This window comes from Mangifera indica, chromosome 6 (genome assembly GCF_011075055.1).
Source record: "Mangifera indica cultivar Alphonso chromosome 6, CATAS_Mindica_2.1, whole genome shotgun sequence".
NCBI lineage: Eukaryota > Viridiplantae > Streptophyta > Magnoliopsida > Sapindales > Anacardiaceae > Mangifera > Mangifera indica.
Genome location: NC_058142.1, coordinates 8,503,981 through 8,529,649, shown reverse-complemented (window position 1 = coordinate 8,529,649; position 25,669 = coordinate 8,503,981). Strand labels below are relative to the sequence as shown.

Sequence of the window (25,669 nt, the reverse complement as noted above, 5' to 3'; positions counted from 1 at the left end):
TGTATCTATTTTTGGTACACAATTTGTGTACACAGATGAGGTGTCATCATGCGATTGAATATTTTTTTATCATATGGTGACATGTTTTAAAATCACTTAATTACATGTTGATACATCACTGTGTATATGAATTATGTATCAAAAATAGATACACATAGCATTGCTCATTATGTAAATGAATTGATTTGTAATATATTTGAATATTTTTTATTATACATCCACGGTATTCTTTTACCATAAAAAATTATCAATAAAATATTCAAGATACTACCCTTGATTTTAGTAATTGATAAATTATTTTTATTTAATTTTATATAATAATTAAATTTAAAAAATAAATAGTATTATTTAAACAACGGGCCGACCCTTGTTAGGTTCTAGCACGACATAATCCTCTATATATATAGGATCATCTCATGGGCTTTTAAAAATATGCAAATCGGCCCAACATGAAAGACTTATGACTATATGGGCCATGGCCCATAGGCACGATAGGCCCCGCATAAGTCGATCATGCACGACCTACTATCATGTTTAGAAATGATAAATTCAACTCGAATTTAGAATCTCCAACCCTAATTAGGAGAAGATTCTTCGATAGAAACAAAAAAGAGGATTCTTTGACAAAAACGAAAAAGGAGAAAGGAATGAGGACGGAGACGAAAAATATTCTCACAATTAGGGACCAAGATACATATGTCCCCTCCTCATCCCTATCCTAGTCTTCGCCCCTTTAAATTAATATATATACTTAAAACAATAATATATTCTTATAGTTTTATATTATTTATATTTTTGAAATTTATTTATGTTTTTATTGTGCATATTAAGACGGTTAATATATGATATTTGTAACATTTAAAATAGTGAGTTTATTTTAATTTTAATTAATTTTATTATTTAATATGTTTATGTTGTATTTAGAAGGTATGAGAAGGAAATTTTTCCCAACAAAGATAGGGAGAGGATGGAGAAGATATTTTTATTTGCGAAGAGGAAGTAAAGAATTCTTATCATCCTCTTAATAGGGACAGTCCAAAGATAATGATTGATATTCTCTACAAGAATGAAGACAGGAGTGAGAAATAAGGTATTTGGCCTCAACCCTCCCCATTGGCATCCTTTGTCGTGTCTAGATGCGATTCTCATTGAAACAATTTCATATGAATTGTAGATTGCACTTTGTATAGAAAATGTAATATACCCAAATGTAATTAGTCAGGGGAATAATTTGTGTCTAAAATATGCTACTCATATTATGTTAATTTATTTTGATTCTTACATAAGATATGTTATAATAGCGATGATAAGAATTATATAACTATTTTTAATATTCATTTTAATATTAAAAAACATAACACATAAATATTTTTAATGTGAGTGGATGTAATAGTTAAAAAAAACTTACATCAACACTATTTTATTAATTGTCAACAATATAAAAAAATATATCTTGTGAATTATGTATCCTGATTATGATAGTTAAATTATATATTTTATCATATATTAAAACTAAACTTTTCATATCTTGTACCATAAAAATAAAATAATAAAAAATTTTAATTGATACATCATTATTTAAACAAATATTACAAACACATTTAAAAATTTAAAATTTTTTATATACACTTATACCATATTTTCATTTTCTCTAAGAAATTGTATCGATTCGTATTAATAATATGTATCGTGTTATATAATATATCTATTATATCATATTAATGTAATAAACCTTATAATACATATTACTTTTCACTTATATTATATTATGAGACTATATTATAATACTGATAATCATGATCCGTTCAACAATGACTGGATTTCCAAGAGGACTTTCTACTTCGTTTGAGAATAACTCTCATGTGTGCAATTGTAATACTACATTTGCTAGTTCTCCATTGTCCTTCGTATCTGTAAGATAAACGAGAAAAATTATATTCAAATAATATAATATATGTATTCCTAATTTAAATACGAGTATCCAAATTTATTCAAAATTTAATTGAATTACAACAGAATAATCATATTAACATCATCTAATAAATAACATTTGTAATAATATATATGGCCCAAAGACCCATTCTTATATAAGGTTTAGTGAAATCTCAAGCTCTTAGCGCCTAATTTTTAAAAATCTAAACATTCACCTATCATTCAAAATTTATTAAAATTTTTTGTTAAAGTTAAGGATAAAATCATCATTTAACTAGTAATATTAAAAAAATTATAATTTTATCTTATTTTCCTCCACAAGTTTTAAAAACTAACTTCACTCTTGCCTAAATATTATCCATTTTGAAAAATGACTATTCCCCCCCACCCCAATGCCTAGGTTTTTCTTTTTTCTCTTCTCGAGTCATCACTTCATCACCGGTGACTTCCTTTTCTTACCCTCATCATTGAAATCGTTTAAACGAACGTCATGAAAAGCTATCTGACAGAGAATCGAGGAGATCGACGAAGAGACTTTGTCTCTTCGTTGCACGTGCTTCAAAGGCAGCCAGTCGAACATGAGGGTGAGAAGAGGAAGTTGCCAGTGATAGAGTGATAGTCGGAGTAAGGAGAAGAAAAAAAAACCTAAGTGTGGTGGGCGCGGAGGGGGGGGGTGTAATAGTCACTTTTCAAAACTAAAAATGTTTAGATAAAAGTGAAATTGTTAGTTTTCAAAACGTGGGAAGAGAAATGAGATAAAATTATAATTTGTTTAATATTACTTGTAAAATGACGATGTTATTTTTGACTCTAACTTAATATTTTAACAAAAATTGGGTAATGTGTGGGTGTTTGAGTTTTTGAAAGTAAAAGAATATAAATTTGAATTTTCACTATATTTTAGATGAGAATAAATCTATTGGTATAAAACACACACACACACATACACACACACACATATATATATATATATATATATATATATATATAATATCATCGATCGAGTATTATTTTATTTTTAATTTAAAATTTTTTAATTATTTAATTATATAGGAGTGTGTGTGTCTCTCTCTCCCTCACCGCGCGCGCGCGCGTGTATATATATAAAATAAAGTGCAGTGCAGCATAAAAGTTAAGTCGGCAACTTTCTACTTTATAACCTTTTGACGAATGTCAGAAGGGACAGATTAATAAAAAAAAAGAAAGTAATGGAATACACATAGATTTTTGCCATGATCCAATGCTTTTGGAGAATGGGGCGGCTACGAAAAAGGATAATAATATTTAAAAGTATGGAGTATCACTTTTATAACTTTTTAATCAAAGTATTTTAATAAAATAATAATAATAATAATTTGATATTTTTAATCATAAAAATAATTAAAACATCTAATCAAAAGCTAAAATTCATTGAAATAATTAATATTAATGTTATTATTGTAAATAAATAATTGAGATTATATGTAAAAGGAGTGTCTACATAAAGTTCTTTATGCTTTATGCTCCACTATTAATTGTAATAAATATTTTTTTTATGGTTAAAAATAAAAGACTTGTGGGAATATATTGTCTTTTCCCTTTTTTTTTTTTTCAAGTTGACCATGACTCACCTTTTTTTTTGTTTATAAATATGTAATAACAATATTAATATAATCTCCTTGAGATTTAATAAAATAATAAATTTTATCAAAGTTTTAGAAATAATAAAAGTATTTCAAGTATTAAAATTTTTATAAAATTATGTATACATGTTTTGAGTATACAATTAATAATATAATTAACGTGTTATTATATGATTAGTAAATTTTGAATTAAATAAAATAATACTCGATCATATGATAATATATTATCTATGTATGAAATTATATATTCAAACGTGTGTATTATTTTTAAATAATATTCTATTAATTAAGGTCATTTTTTTATAAATATATTTTATCCCGAAGATATATTTAGACATGACAAAAAGGTTGGATAAGTCAAATCCCTTTAAAATGGCACAAATTAAAAAGATACGTCTTACTGTTATATGATTGATTATTATTTTATTTTTAATTTAAAATTATCTAATTATATAATAACAAATATCAAATATATATTGGTTGTTATATGACAAATCCAGAATATTAACACGGACAATCTAATCCTATTAGGGAAAAATCAACAGATTAATATGAGAAATACAAAGTTATTAATGATTTAATAGAATAATATTATTTGTATTTATTTTAAATATATATTATTATGTGATTGATTATTATTTTATTTTTAATTTAAAATTATCTAATTATATAATAACAAATACCAAATATATATTTATTTGTATATTTAAAATAAATATATATAGTTTTATAGTATTTAATAAAATTAAAAGATTAATATGAGAAATCCAAAAAAAAATAAAAAATATAAAAATATATAATTAAGTCGACTAGTTCGTTAAGGCCTTGACATGACACAACCCAAAGATCGTTGAGTCGTGTCATAGGCTTTCAAAATTTGACAAATATACATGATTTTATTTTAATATTTTAATGTGTAATTAATCAATTTATAAACAAACTCATCACAGTTTTGTTTATCATTTTTATATATCATGAAACCGATTTTTGTAAGAGTTAATAAAATTACTGCCATGACGCACTATAATTATATGATATTATGTTTTCTAAAACCTAATTGGGCTATTATGCCCAACAACAATAAAAGGGTTGGTAAATATTTTTTAATATATAAATAAATGATATATTATTATATAATTAAATTATTTTAAATAAAAATAAAAAATAATTAATTATAAAATAATATATTATATATGTTTTGATTTATGTATTAAAAAAATATATAAATATGATATTGTTTTGTGATGAGATTTTTGACTCTAATAAGGGAATAAATAGAGATGACAATTTCGAATTAAATTTAAGATCTTTAACTTTAACCCTAATAAGAAAGAGATTTTTTTATAAAAATAAAAGCAAAAAAAAAATATCTCTACAACTGAGGATAGACCAAGGATGAATATACATTTGTCTCTTCTCCCACCTTTTTATATTAATATCTTTATAATTTTAAATTATTTATCTTTTTGTTATATATATTAAAGTGGTTATTATATATTACTTGTAATATTTGAAATATGATGATTTTAATTTTAATTAATTTAGTTATTTAATACGTTTATGTTATGTTTAAAAAGTATTAAGAGAAATTTTTTTCTCACAGAAGAAATCTTTTCTCATAACTAGGATAAGAGTGAATTTTTTCTCACGGGGAGGTTAAGAGAGGACAAAAAATTATTGTCATCCCGAGAATAGGTATGGGCCAAAGAGAGGGATTGAAACCCCCTATAGAGACAAAGATGGAGAATATAGTGTTCGATCCTACCTTCCTTCGATGTCATCTCTAGCGATAAACTTAGGCTATATGTCTAAAAATCCTTTAAAATATGAATATTTTCATTTAGTCCCAAATGCAAGGCCTAAAAGGTAAAAATGAAGAAAAGCAAGGACAAGTAGGGAAAAACAAAGCGAAGTTAAACTCAAGCATTAACCTAAAAGAACATAACACTTCAGAACTTTGGTATATATAAATCTTACACGCTGCTCTCAGCGCCTCTTTCCCTTCAACTCCACGGCGCAGATCCGAGGAGTTTGGAAGAAACCCTAATAAAAAGCTCTCCTTTTTGCTCACCAAACGCACCTAAAACTCTCTAAGTTTCTCTCTTTTTTGATCATCAATTCTAGCAGGTCACTATTTCTTTCTATATATCTCTTAAAGCTAATATATTTCATGTGTGTTAATCTGTAAAACATTATTATTTTTGTGGTTTGATGGATTTTGTTTGTGGATTGATTTTATATTAGTTGTTTTTTTGTCTCTCGGATCTGGGTTTGATCTATATTTTCTGGGTTTGTATCTATTTTGGTTTTTGAGATTGATTGGGTTGGGTTGGATCGTTGCTTGTATTGTTTGAGTCTAATCAGAGCTTGTATTATTGTTTTTATTATGACATATTTTTTATATTTATCTTGGGAGATATGACATAAGATTATACAAGTGTTCTTATTCATGTTTCTTTTTTTTTACGGTAGGAGGTGATATATAAGCTGATGTCACAAGAATTAAATAAATTTCTTTTCCTTACTGAATTCGGGATCCTAACGAACTCTCTGTTTCATGATCTTGTTTTGTTCTCTAAGTACTCGTATTGTTAAGTATACTCCATTTCTTATAAAGTTCTCTTTCTATATTAGGTTTTGGCCACTAGCATAAAGGTTTCTGTTTTCATTAGTCTTTTTTGGGTAACAAATGTCTAGTCTAAATCTTCAACGATTTTCATTTCTTTAAGTTCAGTTTATATTTTAAAATCAAATTAGCTACTTCAGTTACCCTCAGTAAGTTTATTGACATTTAACATAGTTTGATGACTGGCATGTCTCTATTGCTGTGTTGTTTGCTTGTTTCCCTAAAAATATATGACTGTTTGAGCTTTGTTGTTTTTCATGTGTTTTATGTACTCAGGATGTTTTTATGTAGTTCCATAGGTGAATATTAGTTTCTAGTTTCCTTGGATTTTTGTGATCAGGTAAGTTTAGGTGATGTATTTGCTCGCTTTGTTTCTGAAATTTTGTATACGCTGGATATAAGAGATTGAGACTTTGGAGGAGTGGGTGAAGCAGTGTCTGGTGATGATATCAGATGGCTGTGTGCCTCTTAGCACATCTTCTCCATATACTAAAACAGAAGTTTAATGCTTGTACTGCTGTTTGTTTGGCTTGCAAGTTTGGCTTTTCTGTTACATTGTTTTCCGCAACAAAGTGTGTTGATTGCATTTGACTTTCGAATTAGGGTCTGTTGGGACTTAGTGAGGGAGTGCTATAACTAAATCCTTAAAACTAGACGCTTAACTCATTTTTCACTGACTTATAATAATATTTGAATTCTTTGGCATTACTCTTGATAATATTTGCTTGATATTTTTCTTGTATCTTAATATATGTATGTATGTATTTTCATGTAATTTAATTTGCAGAGACATTTTATTTTTCTTATTCTCATATTTGCTATTGTTTTCTATGTACAGTTATGGCAGCTTCGGCACCAGAAGGATCTCAATTTGATGCTCGTCAATATGACGCCAAGATGTCTGAGTTGTAAGATTCTTATTTTTTATCATTTGGCTATATGGTTGTTTTTCATTGTATACTAATGAAGAGTGGCACTGGACATTCACAAAACACTTATCCATTGTAATTTGTAGTTAGGAGTAACATGTATTTCATTGATTTTGTTAATTTAGGCTCCAGTCTGATGGACAAGACTTTTTCACCTCATATGATGAGTCATATGACAGTTTTGATGCAATGGGGTTGCAGGAAAACCTTTTGAGGGGTATCTATGCTTATGGTAGGTATAAAGGGGCTTAATTATTTTCTTAACTCTCTCATTCTCTTATTCTTTTATTACTTCTGTTCCCTTATGTAATTGTACATTGTTATGTATTATAATTGGGTGGTAAAAAATGATTTATTTTAGAAGTTATGATGAATCAGAAACCTAAATTAAGATCCTATTTTTATTTGAAGGGTTTGAGAAGCCTTCTGCAATTCAACAGAGGGGAATTGTTCCATTCTGCAAGGGGCTTGATGTGATTCAACAGGCTCAGTCTGGAACGGGAAAGACAGCTACTTTTTGCTCTGGCATTTTGCAGCAACTTGATTATGGTCTTATCCAATGTCAGGCTCTGGTTTTGGCGCCCACTAGGGAACTTGCTCAACAGATTGAGAAGGTCATGCGGGCTCTGGGTGATTATCTTGGTGTTAAGGTTCATGCTTGTGTTGGTGGGACAAGCGTCCGTGAGGATCAACGCATTCTTCAAGCTGGTGTCCATGTTGTTGTTGGTACTCCTGGTCGTGTGTTTGATATGCTGCGGAGGCAGTCTCTTCGCCCAGATTATATTAGGATGTTTGTACTGGATGAGGCTGATGAGATGCTTTCCCGTGGTTTTAAAGATCAGGTTTTTACATTTATATTTTTCTTTTGTTTTACTGATTATTTATTATTCAAAACCTTGAAGTGGTTTGATCATATGTTTTCTATTCATGGCGGTTTGCTTTTCAGATCTATGATATCTTCCAGCTGCTACCCCCAAAAGTTCAGGTTGGGGTTTTTTCTGCCACAATGCCACCAGAAGCTCTTGAAATTACAAGGAAGTTCATGAACAAGCCTGTAAGAATATTGGTTAAACGTGATGAGCTCACCCTTGAGGGTATCAAGCAGTTTCATGTTAATGTTGAGAAGGAAGAGTGGAAACTGGAAACACTCTGTGATCTGTATGAGACTTTGGCCATCACCCAGAGTGTCATCTTTGTGAATACTCGGCGCAAGGTCGATTGGCTTACTGACAAGATGAGAAGCCGTGACCACACTGTTTCTGCTACCCATGGAGACATGGACCAGAACACTCGTGATATCATTATGCGGGAATTCCGTTCGGGCTCTTCTCGTGTTCTCATCACTACTGATCTATTGGCTCGTGGTATTGATGTGCAGCAAGTCTCTCTTGTCATAAACTATGATCTGCCAACTCAACCGGAAAACTACCTTCATCGTATTGGACGAAGTGGCCGTTTTGGAAGAAAAGGTGTTGCCATTAACTTTGTGACAAAGGATGATGACCGAATGCTTTTTGATATCCAGAAATTCTATAATGTGGTGATTGAGGAGCTGCCATCAAATGTTGCTGATCTCCTTTGATGAGGTTCTTTTTCTTTTTGTAAGTTTGTTGAGGCGGAGGAGTTTCTCTGATTTTGCAAGTGCTATTTTAACTTGTTTTTCTTTTGCCTTCTAGTGTCTTAAATCAATGTTCTCAAACATATCTGACCATTTAATCATATGGGTTCATGCACATTTGCAAGATGAAGATTGTCGAGTTGCATTGGTCGGTTTATCTTATTGCAAGTTTTGTTGATGTAGGTCTTTGTATTTTATGCCATTAATTCTATTTCTATTTTAGTCATAGAGCTCATTTTTTGTTGTCCATTACAAATTTCCCACAATGCCATGTTTCTTATCTGAAAATTATTATGTGGATTATGTAATTATGTATGTGTTATGCGAATGACTGAATCGATATTACATTATTTGGGGTGGGAAACATGACATATGGTGGGAAATTTGACAATAAGATAAACATTTCATTTTGCAAAGTGAAAAACAAACCCTGGAATGAGAGGCTGCAGAGTTTGTTTGAGCTGTGTGGTTTGAGAAGTCTATCGTGTGTTCTTTTTTCTGGGATGTCATGGGTATTGCAGATGCTGGAGTGTTTACAAATCTGGAAATGAGCCATTCATGTACAAATGATTAAGTCATATTCAAGGCCAAAAGACTTATTCCCACCCAAGGTTTGGTGTATTCTCAAGCTTTTATTTGTAAGATTTTAAAAACTCAAATATTCATTCGATATCTAATTTTTTATTAAGGTTAAGGATAAAACTGTCACTTTATTAATAATATTAAAAAAATATGGTTTTTTTAATTTTTTTTCTAAGTTTTGAAAATTGATAATTTCGTCTTATTTTCAACTTTTATAGTTTTGAAAAGTGCCTCTTATGCATCTTTGGGTATTTTTTTTTCTTCTTCAGCGATGAGGATGATCACCATCTTTATCTTTTTCCTTTCTTGATTGTCTCCCTCTTCGCAAACAAAGACGAGAAGATGAAGATATACGTTTTCAACAACGGAAACAAAGACGTGATTTGTCTGTTGAAGAGAGAGATGGCCAAAGGGAGAGAAAGGGTAGAGATGGTGATAGAAGAGGGAAGAATAAAACTTTAGGGATGCGGAGGAAAAAAGCCACTTCTTAAAACTGAAAAAGTTGAGGTTAAGATGAAATTGTTAGTTTTAAAACCTGAAAAAGAAAATAAAATAAAATAATATATATTATTTAATATCATTAATAAAATGATGATTTTAATTTTAACTTAAATATAAATTTCTAATAAAAATTGGATGACGAGTGAATATTTAGGTTTTTAAAATTTTACGAATGAGAATTTGGATATACACCAAACCTCGGGGGAGAATAAGTCTTTCGGCCTATATGGAAACCCTATGTGGGACCTTGTGTATTTTATGCATTTTTGGTCAATCCATAGAACAATGACTAGCCTGTAAATTTTTTCCCAAATGGGGTGGGGCAGTATTGTTGTGCTGGCTGATGCTAGTAAACTTTGTGAAACATGCCGCGAGGATGTGAGGTCTATTAGGTTTAAGCAAATTTAGTCGGATACTGACTAGAACTCTAGATTCTAATTAGTAAATTCGTGTATTATACGTGTTTATCATATTTTATCATTTTAAACATGTTTAATCATATCTTTAAACTTAAAATGTATAAAATAAATATATTTTATGTTTGCCGTATTAAATCCATATTATATATTGTCGTATTCTTAAATTTTTTCTTTAACAAGTAATAAACGACATTGTTTTATATTAAGTATATAAAACCCAATTTGAACAATAACAAATTGTGTTATTTTTCTTTTAAAATAAAAAAATATCTTACAATCTTATATATTTGATTTTTATTTTTTTTCTTACCATTAATTCATTATTTTATCCTTCAATTTATTAATATTTGGGAACGATAGTTCACATTGATACCCTAATCAAGATAAAAAACTTATCACTTTTTCATATTTTATAATTAGGGTTTAATTAATAAATTCGTGTATTATACGTGTTTTTCGTATTCCAATTGGGAATTGTGTTTTAAATGATCTTAATAAAAACCAACCTAATTGTTGTCACTGATGGATGTGATCCAGCCCATGTCTCCATGTTTCCACCTGTGAATGAATGGAACCTTGGGCAAGATCAAAGCATCTTCATTGGGAAGTCGTAAAGCTACAACAGACAAAGAGAAAATATAATGTGTACATAAATATGTATTTCTTTGTATTCACATGAATACTTAAGACTTTAATAGTTACATTTTTTTATTTATCTAATTAATTTTTCTCATTGAGAAAAAAACATGAAAAGTGTTTTACAATGTGAACTTCATTTTTTATTTTGTTGCTTTTCGTTTGAAATGGTAAAAATGTCAATCATGTGTTAACCTTTAATTATAGTGGAAGGAAGGGTTGATCTTGATAATCTTTTTGAACAAGACAGTACTATCAATCTTAAGCGAAAAGTTATCATAATTTCACCCACCAAAAGAACTTTAAATTCATCACCACCGTGTATTTTTTAAACTTTAATTACTTCGAAAAATACTTTAAAATAATTGTTTTCGAAGAGTAGTTTGAATAACGAAAGAGAAAATTCTATATGTAAAAAAATATAAATTTAAGTATTTTTTGATTCAGTAGACGTATGAGATGTGGTTGGTTCTAAAAAAAAAAAAAAAAAATAAATAAAAACACACTAGAGTAGTCTTACCGCACCCTTAACCTATTTGTTTGCTTATTCTGTTCCAACTATTAATGCCACGTGGCAAAAGCCCACATGACACTGTTCAAAGATTGCAGCAACCTCATGCAACTCACCACACAGAGTGAAGTAGAAAATGTCAAAATCTCATCAAAGAAGAAGAAAAAGTAGCTTAGGATGGCCTTTACATCACCTTGTACCAAATTAAATTTATTTAGAAAACAAACAAACAAAAAAAGTGGTACATTTTACAATAATAAATAACACAACTCCACATTACAAAGCAAAAGCAATACCATTTCCTCATCAAAATTTCATCTTCCTTCTTCTAGACTCTATCTCTCATTCTTGAAGCTTTTCCATCATCTTTTTTGTGGAAATAAATGGGGGATTTTAGATCCAAGTCATGCAGGATGGGGGGGTTCTATGGAGGAGGCAAAACAGCACCAACAAGCATACAAGACTTCAGAAGTTACAGTGCCAATTATACTTCTAACAGTAATTATAATTATAATAACAGCAATAAGGAGATTAAGATGAAGAAAAGCAAAAGCACTTTTGGGTCTTCTTCTTCAAGAAGCTGGAGCTTTAGTGACCCTGAGCTTCAAAGGAAGAAAAGGGTTGCCAGCTATAAGGTGTATACTGTTGAAGGCAAATTAAAAGGCTCTTTCAGGAAGAGCTTGAAGTGGATCAAGAATACTTATAGCCAAGTTGTCCATGGCTGGCAATAACCAAAGTCCAAAGGGTATTTTTTTTTTTTTTTCATTTTAATGTTTTGTTGTGTGAATTATGTTCAATCTCAATGTTTAGGTTCATAGTTGTGAGACTGTGTTTGTTCTTTTGGGATCTGAAGAGGTATTTGCATAATTAATATATGTTGTGCTTGAAGATTTATTATTGTTTTGGCCTGTTTTTAACTACGTGGCTATACTGATCCCTAAAAATATTAAGAATATCTCTGAAGGAAGGAGAAGATGATTTGGTTTGATTTGATTTGACTGTTTGAGTATCTTAAAGGTTTCAGAGTTGTTTTCTGACTTTCTAACTATATGATATATGATTTATTGATTATTGAGTTATTTTTATTGAGATTGTAGCCAGTTGTAATCAAAAGAATCAGCTTCACAAACTAAAACTATTCTATTAGTTTCTGGACTTAAAATAAGACTGGTTTGTTTGATAAATTAACAGTTGCCAGAAAAATGGCGAATCTCATCTCCTTTTTCCAGCCAGTTTGAAACATGGAAACCAAAATGGATTTATGCTGCTCCAAGTGATAGGTTAAGTGGTTAAGCATGTGAAATCTTAAGTGGAGGGGTTTAGGTTCGAAACTTGGTGACGGTTTATTTAGTACATTGTTGTATGATCAATCATTGGACTTAGAGTTTTACCTGTTTGATGTAGTTAATTCAATCAAGAAGAGATGATCCAGCTTGAGAAGAGCTCGTCATTGTAAAACAAAAAAAAAAAGTAAAGAGAGAGAGAGAGATACAAACATTGGGCACCAAAGTGAGGCTTAAGTACTTGTGAGTATATAGTAGTCTCTTAATGAAATCCCAAGAATATTGATTATAAGCTTAACCAGATGGGACATGGGACATCTCTCATTTGTAAAATCTGTCCTCAATTGGACACAATTTCTCAATCACCTTTACAATGCCTCATGTGTTGCCTTGCTCTCGAATTTTTTCAGTCCTCAGTACTTCATTCAGCTCGATAATAGACTACTAAAGTAGTCTGGCTCAACCCAATCTCCCAAACCGTTGTCTTTAAAGGCTTGAACTTTTAAAACGTCGAATCCGAGCAAGACACCTAATTTACTTAGCTGGCAGTTTATGAAAATTTTAGAAAGCAATTACATGAGCAAAAATATGCACAGAAAGATGCTAACATTTACATTGCTTATACTTAATTTCCCCACAAGTATTGTCTGTGATTTGACATATACGTATAATGAAATTTAACAGACAATAAGGCAGTGAGAACTTGTCACACAAGTAAAACTGTAATCTGACGGAAGCCTTTAAACTGGGTATTCAGAAAACCATTTCACCCAGTTTGTTTTTCACAAGGATTCCACTTGGATTATCTCTTCTTTATTTAGTACTTACAGTGCCGATTCTCATCCTCACATTTCAACTTTAAACTTAAACAATTTCCACAAATAACACATGCCACTCCATATTTTGTGACAAAGTATACCGTTTTAACATTTACAAGGTATAGATTCTGGTAGTTCGTCCACTAATAGTGTACCCTCTCATCATTACCGAAACTCAGGCTTTCAATGCCTCTTAGAGTGGAATCAAAGTTCCGAATGTTTGAAGTGTTTTTGCCAGAACTTGTGCGGCGGTTTTCTGATGATACAGCAGGTGAGCTTCTTTGCCCACCAGAAATCTTTTGAAACGTTCCATGGTTGGCATCTGTGATACGATGGTCAGCTTCACTTCCAAATGCAGCTGCATCACGACTATAGATTGCAGCCCTCCTTGATGAACCACCTGACCTCAAGAAACTATAACTGGAAGCCTGTACCAGTCCAAGCATGACAATAGTCAAGCAATTAAAATAGTAGAAGAATGAAAAACCATTGTTTAAGCACAGGCAACATATGCTATTCATAATTCTTGAACTGAAACAAACCAACAAGAGATAGAAACATGGGAAAACAAATTTTAGAATCAGAATTACTTACCATAGCTTCTCTAGAATGAGAAGGATCATTTAAAGCTGGACTTTTTTGTTTTGTTAAGTTTGCAGAACTCACAAGCAGTCCAGAGTTCCTCCTGCAAGTGGGATCTGATGCAGACCAACCAGTATGTCTACTTTCTTCCCCAGCTGTAATATAAATTTATTGGTTCAAGGAGATTCAATTGTGTTAAACACTTCCATACACAATGTCATATCACCTCCTCAATATCATAATACTTAGAAAACACAGATCCAAAGGGAAAGTGACAGGCATGTATGCAACAAGTTACTCCATAATCCAATAAGAAAATACATGATATCTTGAAAAAAGAAAATAAAAAGCAAGTTGCAGGTAGACAGGTAATTTGCACAGCATTATCCAAGGTATCATGTGTTTTCTAACTATGAAGTGCATAAGAAAAAAAAAAACCATTAACTAAAAATATACCTCCGATCAATGCAGTTGGCCAAAATTAAAAGGAAGAAGGGAGAAACAGAACTACCTGCTTGCCTAGCAATGTTGTCAGCACCAAGAGGCATGCCAGAACTCGGTCCAGCACCAGGTCCCTTAAGGAAAGTAATAAAAATAATAAGTTAATTGATTATCAATCAAGGGGCTAGAAGTCCAAGAAAAAAAATATAAAACTTGCCCTATGCTAACTTACGAGAGCACGAGCAGGAGGATTGGCACTCTGTGATTGTTGATACTTCAAAATCGTCCAATCAAATACATAGTCAAACTGGAAACCTGAAGAAAAACCATACACAGTGGAAAGGTAAAACCATTTATTTATCTAAGATATTCAAACAACAAATCAAATAGTGAAATTCAAACCTTCACGGATGAAAAGGTCACGAAAGATTCTCTTCAAATAAGGATAATCTGGTTTATCATCAAATCGAAGTGACCGGCAGTAGTGGAAGTAGGAAGCGAATTCTGTAGGATAACCCCGGCATAAGGCCTGAGGAGGAAGCAGTGAGCTCCCTAATCAACTTTGAAAGCTAAATATATAAACTTGGAATCATAATGGGATACTGAGACTAAAAAAATTACCTCAATAGAAGTTGACACTTTCTTCTCACTGATCTTCTCATACTTCTGCTTCTTAGTGCCAGCTTTCAATCCTTGCCATGGAAGACTACAAGGATATGGGTTCAAATCCAATCAAACTACTATGCGATATATGAAAACTTTGAGATGACTTGAATGAGAAGAATATCACCTTCCTCTTAAAAAATAAATTAGAACATATCCAAGTGATTCTAAGTCATCCCTGCGACTTTGCTCTGTGAACACACATACCTGCTAATTAATTGATTTGACATACAAAACAAAGGTGGAAAGGACAACAAGATGCAGTAGGCATACCGATGCCAAGGTGAGTGTTCATGCTTGCATATCTTGCAGTTCCAGTCAAATTCTTATTTTCTCTGTAATTCACACAAGCATGTCAGGTTTAAAAAAGGAACACAATTTGATGGCAGACTAAATAATAACCACAGAAAATTAAATAATAGTAATTTGGGGCTTAACCACCAGGTTACATCCAATATCTTTTTCTAAATACTCTCAGTTCATAAAAATTCCAAGTGTCCCCTTTGGCATCCTTTCAACAAGGTTAGACTCAGTTTAAATCAAAAGTCCAGAATAACTTATATTGCACCAACAACATTTACAAATATTACATCAAATTAAGAAGCCTAAACAGGAACTATGACCATTGCTTACAGAAAACAGCCACAGAAGCCATAACATCAAAGTAAAAGAAAAATAAATCAGAGATTGGACATGTAAAATTAAATTATAAAATAGGTGCATAAATCTAAATGTTTAACTCTGATTGAAACCAGTAAAGAGGAAACCACTCAATCAAAAAAATTAACAGAGCTATCCTAAAAATAATTTTTAGTTTTAAGACTAACCTGTAAGGGATATGCTGATGTGTTGCAGTGTCTCTATACCTCTTAGCCAGACCAAAGTCAATGATATAAACCTATTGGTAAGTAAAATCAAATAAGGGATTGAAATAGGACATGAAAGTGTGCATAATTATGAAAGAAGTTTTATAGCAAGACCTGATTAGCACGTCTCCCCAAACCCATAAGGAAATTATCAGGCTTAATATCTCGATGCAGAAATGATTTGGAATGAACAAATTCAACTCGATTAATCTGATACAAACATAATTACTGTCAGGCTGTACGTAATTGGAAGGTAAATTTACCAGAATAATATTATATACAGTAAAAACACATCTTACCATTTGATCTGCAAGCATAAGAACAGTTTTGAGAGACAGCTTCCTACTGCAGAAGTTAAATAAATCTTCAAGGCTTGGCCCCAATAAATCCATCACGAGGACGTTATAGTCTCCTTCAACACCGAACCATTTCACATTGGGAATACCAGCTACCAATTATGGAAAGAGCAGGCAATCAACAACAAATTCAACTAAATTATCAGCAAAGGATGCAACTTTAACATACATTATAGGAAATATAATCAAGAAAAAAGTTAAGGCCATTACTTCCTCCTTGTAATATTTTATACAACTTTGATTCATACTGTAGCTGAGGATGCTTCGTCTTGATATTTTCCTAGTAATGGAAACATCATCAGAATATTTGTATTAGCTACTGATAGTACCATCAACGAAAGAAACAATACATATCACAATAATAAATTAATTTTGAAAGGCAACAAGATACAATGGGGGGAACTACTGACTTATTCACAGAATTTTCTGGCACTAAATATTTGTAATATGCAAATAGCATCAATCAATTCCTTTGATGAGCCAATTCTACAACATTTAAACCCAAAGATAAAAGATAATAAACTAATCGAGCCAACATGACATTCAGAAATTCTAGAAACATTAGGAATATCCACGCTAAAGCAAAAGAAATGAGAATCAAACGGAGACAGCCAAGGTACTTTCATTTACACACTGTCAAAGCAGGTTAAAAAAAAAAAAACTTAAATTGTTTCCTTTCAATGAACATTTCATCCACAATTTCCAGAAACGCTGGAATTTTCCCCATGTAATTATTCATCAGCTCTCTCTTTCTCTCGTCCTCTCTCACTCACACATGCCAAGTCCAAAAATCAGTAACAATGAATATTTCACACAAGAAACTCATACCTATAAAAGTAAAAATCGCAAACATCATAAACACAAAAAAGACTTAAAAAAATAATAATAAATAAAGCCAACCAATCAATAAAAAATAGAATTTAAGAAACCCACAATTTAAATACACTCACAAGCTTAATTGCAACTTCTTCATTAGTCTGAATATTAGTACCTGACAAAAAAAAAGCCAAATCAGAAAAAGAGAAAATCAATTAATAGCTTAAAACAGAGTGCCGTTGATAAAAAAACAAACCCAGATAGATCTCCCCAAAAGAACCGCTACCGATCTTTCTCCCCAACCGAAACTTTTTTCCAACCCGTGGCTCCATAATCAGAATTCAAAACCCTAGTTTTTAAACCACCACAACAAAGAGCGCTAAACCTTGAAAATTTAAAGATACCCAGATACAAAAATATCACAAAAAGTCCCCCAGTAAAATCAAACCGTCGAAAACAAGACTTGGTTGCGATCAATCTTGGTCGCACAACATTGAAAGCCCTCCAGTTACGATCGGAAGTTAACAAAGTTTGGGAACATGGGTGGAATTAAAGTCGAAACTTTCTCTCTCTAGAGTCTTAGAGAGAGAGAGAGAGAGAGGCAGAGAAACGGTAAGCACGGTTGTTGATTGAGAATGATAGCGTTTATAGACATTTGAATGATGGGCTTCGGCTTTGATCCAATCGAAAGCCGCGGGTTTGGGTTTGTCTTTGTCTTTGATTCAAAAATCAAAACGAGAGTTAATAAAACGACACAGTTTGGTTTGTGTTGGGTTGGCTAAGAGATTGGCTCTTCTCTGTTTGATTTGTTTTTTAGTTTTTGTTTTAATTCCATTTTTGTAATAATCTTACAATTAAGATGATGTCTTTGTGCCACTTTGATGGTGGTGATACTAAGTTTGGTTGTCATGGGGTCACTCATAATGCATACTTTGGTTTCTAAGGCATTTTATGTACAACCCAAACTTTGGATTGTTTGATTTGTACTTATTGAAGCCTTAAGGAACAAGGTTGGTTTTTTCCAAGTTTTCTTCACAATTTCACTAATCTTAGCTCTACAAGGATAAAGGTAACTTCAAAGCATGTTTCCCATAAAAAAAAAAAAAGGCAAACTTTGAGTGTGTATGAAAGAGCTTCAAATGGAAACATAAGTTAATGACAATAATCATACATGTAAGAAGTAAGAAAAAAATTCTACTTGTTTCCTAAATTTTATCCTTTGTCCACTCGTTCTCCACTAGGGCAAGGACAAGATGAATTCATGGAAAAGATAAAGTTATTTATATATGTCACTAATCTTGTTATATGTGCACCTGTTTTCAATCATCATATGAGTAATATTATATGTATAAATAAATTATTCAAAGTTACATTTACAAATTAAGGTGGTAGTATTTAATTAAGTAATTTTGAAGTGAGACATTATCCAACCACAAACTACGCATAATTTTATTCTAGTCAAATAGAGACGCAAATGGTTTGATTTGTTAGCCGGTGGGCATGAGGAGCATAGAATTCAGCTAAGTGGTTGGTTTCACCTAACCGAATTGTCCGTTTACATGAAAGAAGAGGAAGAATATACTTTGATGCAAAGAGAAGAACCATATTAAAACATTCAAGCTTGGATTGAAAGTGACTTAAATTTATTTGAAATTTGTGGTTGACAGGGTCTTCTGCAGCTTAACATTTTGGAAGACTCAGAACTGTCAATTCAAAATGTAGATAAAAAAAGGCCAGAGATGATGATTGAAGCAAAATTGTATACGGGTTGTTTTGACCTTTCACTAGATATTTAATAGAATGTAGATTTTTAACATCTTCACAATCTGTAAACTGTCTCATCAGTCCTTAGCAATACTATACATACAAATACAGGAGTGCCCCATGGCTCCTTTGTGCAAAGAATGAATGATCTTCAAGCAATCAATCCCATCTAAGCACATAAAAGAAGGGAAAAAAATTAATCTAGAAATGAATCAGAGAAGGGCCAAGGGAGCAAAACCATAGACAGCCGAAAGCCTAAAGAATTTCGAAAAGAAAACAAAGAAAAATCATGGACTTCGACCTAATGCAGTTGCTACAGGTTTTTCAGCCAAAATTGAGGCCTTCTTATTCAACTTCCCTTTTAACTGCCTCATCTTAGCCTCTACTCTTGCTGTGAAACCGATCTTGGTTTTTTGTCTTGCCTTGGACCGTTCTCTGGTCCACATGTGTTGATCCTCCACGTCCTTCTTATAGTACTTGATTTCTTGGATAACATGATGATCCATGGGTGTGATACATCTTTGGTAAGATATGTGGGTGAAGTAAACAATATTACATGAAACAGTTACCAGTAAGGTGGTTGTCCAGAAGATTGGTGCGGGAGCAAGAGCTTCAACTAGAATTTGATAAGAATTCCCAGAAATTGTGGGAGGTGCCATGCCATAAAGTAAGAGAAACAAATACCAAGTAGCTATGCTGCCCCAGATAAACAAGTGTTGGATCCATGTGAAGTGGCAGATAGTAAGAGCAATCTGAACATTGACAACCCAGATAATACAAGTGAACATTGTAGCACCAACAACAGCCATGTCAGCAGTCTGGCCTTCGGGACGGAAAGCTTGGTCGTAGAAAATGATAATATTGAGGATAAAAATGATGATCGAGGCATAGACACCATTTCCAATCCAACCAAATATCCTAAACCAATCGAAAAACAAATTTTTGGGTCCTTGCTGATACAGTGCAGGGAACTGCAAAATAAGTAAATATTATGACAAAGCTAATACAGAAAAGGATTCGCTAGCAAAATCTTGTAAGTGGCACAAACCTGTAAACAGATCTCAGAAGAAACATCTTGTTCAAAAACTCCCAATGAAATGACTGGCAGTGCAGTAAGAACGACATTGAAGGATAGCATATACCAGTCATCGTACATTGACTGTCCAGAAAAGCCCGCAAATGCCTCGAAGTAGAAGAGCGTGAGACCAAATGCTATATTTTTGTAGAAGAAATAGCAAATCTGTATGCGAAACAAAATAGTTAAAATGACTATGAATTACAAATAAATAACTTCCATACATATACAAGCAACTTGTCGTGCATGCAGCTAGCTTACTAAAAAAATAGGTGTGAAAAGAAGAAACTAAGGTGGGAAAGGTTGATTGTTACCATCTGAGCAATCCTTTTGTAGCACCAGTGTCCATGCACAACCAGAAGTCTTTCCAAAAATCGAAATTGGGCGATAGAGAAGTCACTAGCCATCACAGCCTGCAAATAGTTACAAGTTGGAAAACTTCATATCGAAATTTAGAAATAACATATATCAAAAGAGCCCTAGATTCATCATAATATAAAATAGACAAAATCAAGTACATCATCCAAATAGAAAGAAACAATCAGGTTTGATATCCCTTTCCAAAAAGTAACACATCGAGCCACAAAAATAGCTAGAAAAAAGCAACAGAAGCACGATATACTCCATCCACCAAAGATTAAATTTCCATGGGTCCTAAAATTTTGGGGCATAACTGATAGTAAACATATACTTGGAAAGATATTCCACACTAGAAACAGATGATATTTACACTATGAAAGGCAGATTTCAAAAGTTAAAAGAGAAAATTTACACTGTTCTATGAATATGTCATACTTTAGGAGCAAGATGGATGTGTTGCCTACCTGCATACCCTCCACCCCACTGATACCAACACCAATGTCAGCTTCTTGAATCATTCCAACATCATTTGCACCATCACCAATTGCCAAGGTGGTTTTCCCAGTTCCTTCTTTCACTAACCTAGTTACCTGGTTCCAAAAAAAAAAAAAGTTGAGTACATGACCTAACAAAGGAAGGCGTATTGGGATTGGTCACTTGCAGGAATGCCACTGATTGATGATTAAAATGCAGAACAGATAATGTTGCAAGACTGAAGCAACTGCTGAGAAAATTGTACCAGCGCTTTCTGCTTGGGAGAGACACGACAGCATATAACAGATGCACAATCAACTGCTAGTCCCAAAAAATGAAGCTTCAAGTCATCCTCCAAAGCATAGGTTAGTGATTTTCCATCAATAATTAATGCAAACGCAGCATGTGGGTCTTTTTCGAGCTTGATCATTTGTGAGGCATTAGTGATTTGGCTCAAAATGTCCTCTTTAATAGCCTGGTTGGTAGCAAAGGACAAGAGAGTCTAACATGAAATGGAATGAACTTTCTGGATAATAAAACCCATACTCATTTCAAAGTTATACATATATATACCTGTTTGGCATCTTGGGCTATTGCATCAGAGTTCAGTGCTGCTATAAAGATCTGCTTCATACCTTGTCGAAGCAAACTACAGGCAAACCTGCATCATGCAAGAAAATTTCCAGTATGTTGGCTTGACAAGCAAAAATAATTCTTGTTTTGGATTACAACATTTAAGTAATAAGTGTTAAGAAGAGCCTTCTAATTTAATTAAGATACAAACCCTATGTTGATTGCAGTTTCCATCTTGTCTCCTGTCAACACCCAGATCTTGAGACCAGCTTGTGCAAGTTTATCTATGCATTGGGGCACCTAAAGAAAAAATAAACAAATCACCCTTAAGTAAATCAAGAGAAAATTATATAAATAGCTATACGGCAATGATTATGTTTACCCCTTTTTGCAATCTGTCCTCCACAGCAGTAGCACCAACAAGGATCAGATCCTTTTCCATCATATCTGAAATCCGCTCGAGTGTAACCTCTCTATCAGCCGCAATAGAAGTTTTGGCTTTTAGAAACTCATTGTTCCAAGAAGTATACTCAGACTCATCAAGTTTTCTGTAAGCAAGTGCCAATGTACGCAATCCAGCTTCTCCATATTCATTCAAGTGCCTAGTAGTGGCTTCCAAATACAGTCTTCCATTATTTGATAGCCGATCAAAAATAATGCTGCATATTCCAAGCAAAGAACTTATGCATAGTGGCATACAATGAGATGATTGCAAAAGTTTAAAAAGTATAGCTAATATTGACCATTTGCCCATTAGCAAAACTCAAATGAAACCAGTAACAACCCAAACAGTAGATGAAGTCATATCAATATAAAAAAAAGTTGTGATGATAACCTGTCAGCGCCTTTGCAGAAGAGAATAATCTCCCCATCCTCATCCTGAACAATTACACTCATTCGCTTTCTTTTGCTAGTGAAATCCAACAAATTGAGAATTTTGTACTCTCTGCAAAATTCAGAAAATACAATGAAGATGCTACAACACTGAATATTAAAGGAAATCAGGTATTGAACAAAAAAAGCTACACAGGGAAAATTAGTCATTTAAATCCTCACCTTTCAGTTGGCTGTCCTGAAGAATGATATATTTCACGGATAAACACACTGGATTGAGTTCTTCTACAAAACTCAAAACCAAACTCCCTAGCAGCAACAAGAAAAGCCCCTTCGTCAGGTGATTCTGCTTCATATGTGACATCGCCAGTCTCTTCATTCAGCTCAGGAATAGCAGTGTGACAAACCGCTAATATTCGGAAAAACAATGCAATGACATCTACATTAGGTTCTTGTAACCAGTTTCCTTCCATTAGGCGGCTGTCCTCAAAGCTAAAGCCCTTTATGACACGTTTACTGTCCTTTTCATCATTAGAAGTGATGACAGTCTCCAGTTCAAATTCTGATGTAATATTAATATGCTTTGGGCAACTTAAGATGTCTTCATTTTCATCCTCAAGGTCCATAGCCATCTGTTTAGCGCAAGCAAGTTCAACTTCACTAGAACGCACACCATATGCCGTACCAGCAATGGAACACTTAAGAAAATCCATCTGGTTGCAGGTCAAAGTCCCAGTTTTATCAGAGAGGATAGTATCTACCTGACCCAATTCCTCATTAAGATTTGATGTCCGTGCTTGAGCAGGAATCCCACTTTCTTCATCATACATGTGCATGTCTTGGTTAATGAAAACTGCTTGCAGAAACTTCACAACCTCAATTGAAAGATAGAGAGAAATTGGTATTAAATACCCATAAAGAATGAGAGCAGTGACCAGATGAGCGAGCCCAGGCAGGAGGGGCTTGCTAGGATTAAAGTATGCATCGGTGTCATCAGGTTTTAAGTACCACCAGTCTGGTACTTGGAACTTTATCTTCACAGCAAAGCCTATTGAACTCATCACTGATATTGTCAGAAGAATAGCAAAAAGGAAAAATATTATCTTGTCCATCTTTTTCTCTATTCTACTCCTTTTTGAAGGAGAGGTTGTTGAATTCTGCATGACTTTACTATCATGACCCGTGAATATCACCACCCCATAAACAAAAGTTGTATTCCGGAGTTTTGAGTCTCTAAGGAGGATCTGACTAGGATCAATAGCAAAAACCTGACGATCATATTCAATATTACCGACAAAGGTGTAAAGACTGGGGTTTGGGTCTTCACATCTTATAATTCCGTTGAAATTCTTGAAACACTCATCATCATCCAAAGATGAAGTAGCCTCCAAAGATCTTTTGACCTTCAAGTTTGTCTCACCATCTAAGTTCATTGTCTCCACATAGCAAATCCCATCCTCATAACTTGAAGACAAGAAAAGCAAATCAGCTGGAAAAAAATCATTCTTCTCCACTTTCACCACATCCCCAACTCGAATCTTTTCCCAGGGCCTATAGTCAAAAACACCATCCCCTTTATGAATACATACCTTCCGAGCATTAACCTCTTTGTCTTGCATAAACCTCCTCCAATCTTCTAAAGCTTCTTTTGCCATACTGACCCCGACAACAATTGCCAATGGAAGAAGCATACTTACAGGGGAGAATGGGGAGAGTGGTGTTACAGAGAGAAGTGCAGCAATAAGGAAGTAAATATTGGCAACTCGATTAAATTGCTCAAAGAGTGCTTTGGGCAAGAATGAGAAAAAATTATACTTTGTGGTTGATATAGAATTGTCCCGATATTTCAAAGGTTTTTTATGGTGCATACGAGGTTGATTGCAATATACAAGTCGAGTGTGCTCAGAAGCTGACCCCTGAACTCCCCCTAGTTCTGGCCTGATGCATGCAAATGTATAGAGCTGGCTCAGCCGGAGCTTTGCCTTTACCCTTATCCTACCTCGTGCCATGTCTCAGAATATTTAAGCTCAGTAAAGGAAAGAAAATTTTACAACAGCCAGACAGCCATCAAAACAAAAAAAAAAAAACCACTCCAATCTTGTGTTCTTTATCAATTCTGAAGGTGCCCAGGAGCATAATTCCTTATTCTCAGGCCTGAACAATAACCGTATCACAAAAATCAATGCCTTCGAAAAATTGCAGCCCACATTAATATAACATTGCATAAAAACATAATCAAATGACAACCTCAAATAAATCGCCCTCTATCCAAAGAACAAAATTACAAAATTTTATAACAAAGCTTAATTTAACAAACCCACATTGATAATATCATCCAACGAGCCATCAAAACAAAAACTTGATAGCTGAAATCGCAAACCCAATTGCCCATTCTCCGCAACCATAAAAAAAAAAAAACAAAATGAAACAATGTGCAGCTAAAACATAAATAACAAAGCATCATTACAGCTCTAGATTCTTCATCCTACAAGCATCAAATTCAGAAAACTCAAATACCCAACTCAACACTCAACACGAAAACATTGAAAAAGAAAGGCCAAAAAGTGGTACCTGAAAATTCTGGAGTGGGGTGGTTCTATCGCCAAAATGCAAAATGAAAAATACCCACTTGGCGAAAAGTGCCAGAATTGAAACGAGCGAATTGTAGATCAAGACAAGTTGTGAAATTTCAATAAAAAAATAGTTTGTTTCTTAATTTTTGTTTTGAAAAGGGAGAGAGAGAAAGAGGACACTGGTTTACACCATTTCTCTCTCCCTCTGGAAAACAAAACCAAACCAAACCAAACCAAACCAGGAATTTTCGGGGAGCCTTCTCTTTCTATATTTATATTTCTTATTTTTACATTTAATTACTTTATTAGTTTGAATTTCTGAAAAAGAAAATTAAAGATCTTAAAAAATAAAATAAAATAAAAAGGAATAAAATCCTACATGGCATGAGTTTAAGCGTAACTATCTTAGCTCATATTTAATGGAGTTTATTCCGAAGGCAATTTTTTTTAAATTAAATAATAATATAAATGTCATTAAAATTTATAACAGTGTGTTATTTTTATTTTACCACAAAAAAGTAGTGATAAAAAGATTTACGTAATTAATATAAAAATTGTTATTATAAACCTCGAGGTGAATGGACTTATTTCCATCTAAGGACGGTTGGATCTCTAAACTAGTATTCATTAATTTTTGAAAAATTCAAATTCTTATTTATAACAGAATCAATTAATTTTAAGGGTAAAGTTTTATATAATTAATAATATATTAAAAATCATAAAACTTTATCTCATTTTCTCTCTTAGTTTAAAAAACTTATAATTTTTCCTAATATTAAATTTTAAAAAAAATTACATTTTCCCCTTGCTAGGGT

The 25,669-nt window shown here is 32.7% G+C and overlaps 4 protein-coding genes across 4 annotated transcripts; 2 read left to right on the top strand and 2 right to left on the bottom strand.

The window, feature by feature from the left end:
* The first annotated feature begins 5,502 nt into the window (after positions 1-5,502).
* LOC123217874 (eukaryotic initiation factor 4A-2) lies at positions 5,503-8,853 on the top strand. Its single transcript, XM_044638952.1, has 5 exons — positions 5,503-5,681; positions 7,019-7,088; positions 7,235-7,341; positions 7,521-7,951; positions 8,056-8,853. The coding sequence occupies exons 2-5, from the start codon at positions 7,021-7,023 to the stop codon at positions 8,689-8,691; spliced, it is 1,242 nt and encodes a 413-aa protein (XP_044494887.1). The 5' UTR covers positions 5,503-5,681; positions 7,019-7,020; the 3' UTR covers positions 8,692-8,853.
* Positions 8,854-11,759: 2,906 nt separating this feature from the next.
* LOC123219621 lies at positions 11,760-12,243 on the top strand. Its single transcript, XM_044641626.1, has 2 exons — positions 11,760-12,086; positions 12,187-12,243. Exons 1-2 carry the CDS (start codon positions 11,760-11,762, stop codon positions 12,241-12,243), a joined length of 384 nt encoding a protein of 127 aa, XP_044497561.1.
* Positions 12,244-13,248: 1,005 nt separating this feature from the next.
* On the bottom strand, positions 13,249-17,827 carry LOC123219128 (casein kinase 1-like protein 2). The gene is made up of 14 exons (XM_044640879.1): positions 17,458-17,827; positions 17,336-17,376; positions 16,596-16,665; positions 16,329-16,477; positions 16,144-16,239; positions 15,991-16,061; positions 15,437-15,498; positions 15,291-15,354; positions 15,122-15,206; positions 14,903-15,029; positions 14,733-14,815; positions 14,571-14,634; positions 14,072-14,214; positions 13,249-13,905 (listed from the first exon to the last, which is right to left on the bottom strand). The coding sequence occupies exons 1-14, from the start codon at positions 17,531-17,533 to the stop codon at positions 13,621-13,623; spliced, it is 1,416 nt and encodes a 471-aa protein (XP_044496814.1). The 5' UTR covers positions 17,534-17,827; the 3' UTR covers positions 13,249-13,620.
* Positions 17,828-18,947: 1,120 nt separating this feature from the next.
* On the bottom strand, positions 18,948-25,104 carry LOC123219120 (probable phospholipid-transporting ATPase 4). The gene is made up of 11 exons (XM_044640872.1): positions 24,853-25,104; positions 22,504-24,435; positions 22,283-22,393; positions 21,830-22,106; positions 21,659-21,747; positions 21,448-21,535; positions 21,140-21,349; positions 20,865-20,990; positions 20,355-20,453; positions 20,014-20,205; positions 18,948-19,936 (listed from the first exon to the last, which is right to left on the bottom strand). Exons 2-11 carry the CDS (start codon positions 24,288-24,290, stop codon positions 19,253-19,255), a joined length of 3,663 nt encoding a protein of 1,220 aa, XP_044496807.1. The 5' UTR covers positions 24,291-24,435; positions 24,853-25,104; the 3' UTR covers positions 18,948-19,252.
* Positions 25,105-25,669: the final 565 nt, after the last annotated feature.

Coding starts and splice junctions, on each gene's coding strand:
- LOC123217874 (XM_044638952.1), top strand. CDS start 7,021: ATGGCAGCTTCGGCACCAGAAGGATCTCAATTTGATGCTCGTCAATAT. Junction 7,089..7,234: donor GACGCCAAGATGTCTGAGTT/GTAAGATTCTTA, acceptor TTGTTAATTTAG/GCTCCAGTCTGATGGACAAG. Junction 7,952..8,055: donor CCCGTGGTTTTAAAGATCAG/GTTTTTACATTT, acceptor TTTGCTTTTCAG/ATCTATGATATCTTCCAGCT.
- LOC123219120 (XM_044640872.1), bottom strand. CDS start 24,290: ATGGCACGAGGTAGGATAAGGGTAAAGGCAAAGCTCCGGCTGAGCCAG. Junction 21,748..21,829: donor AGGACAGATTGCAAAAAGGG/GTAAACATAATC, acceptor TTTTTTCTTTAG/GTGCCCCAATGCATAGATAA. Junction 21,536..21,658: donor GAAACTGCAATCAACATAGG/GTTTGTATCTTA, acceptor TGCATGATGCAG/GTTTGCCTGTAGTTTGCTTC.
- LOC123219128 (XM_044640879.1), bottom strand. CDS start 17,533: ATGGAGCCACGGGTTGGAAAAAAGTTTCGGTTGGGGAGAAAGATCGGT. Junction 15,207..15,290: donor ATTTATTTTTTAAGAGGAAG/GTGATATTCTTC, acceptor ATATCCTTGTAG/TCTTCCATGGCAAGGATTGA. Junction 14,816..14,902: donor TGACCTTTTCATCCGTGAAG/GTTTGAATTTCA, acceptor GTTTTTCTTCAG/GTTTCCAGTTTGACTATGTA.
- LOC123219621 (XM_044641626.1), top strand. CDS start 11,760: ATGGGGGATTTTAGATCCAAGTCATGCAGGATGGGGGGGTTCTATGGA. Junction 12,087..12,186: donor TCAAGAATACTTATAGCCAA/GTTGTCCATGGC, acceptor CTCAATGTTTAG/GTTCATAGTTGTGAGACTGT.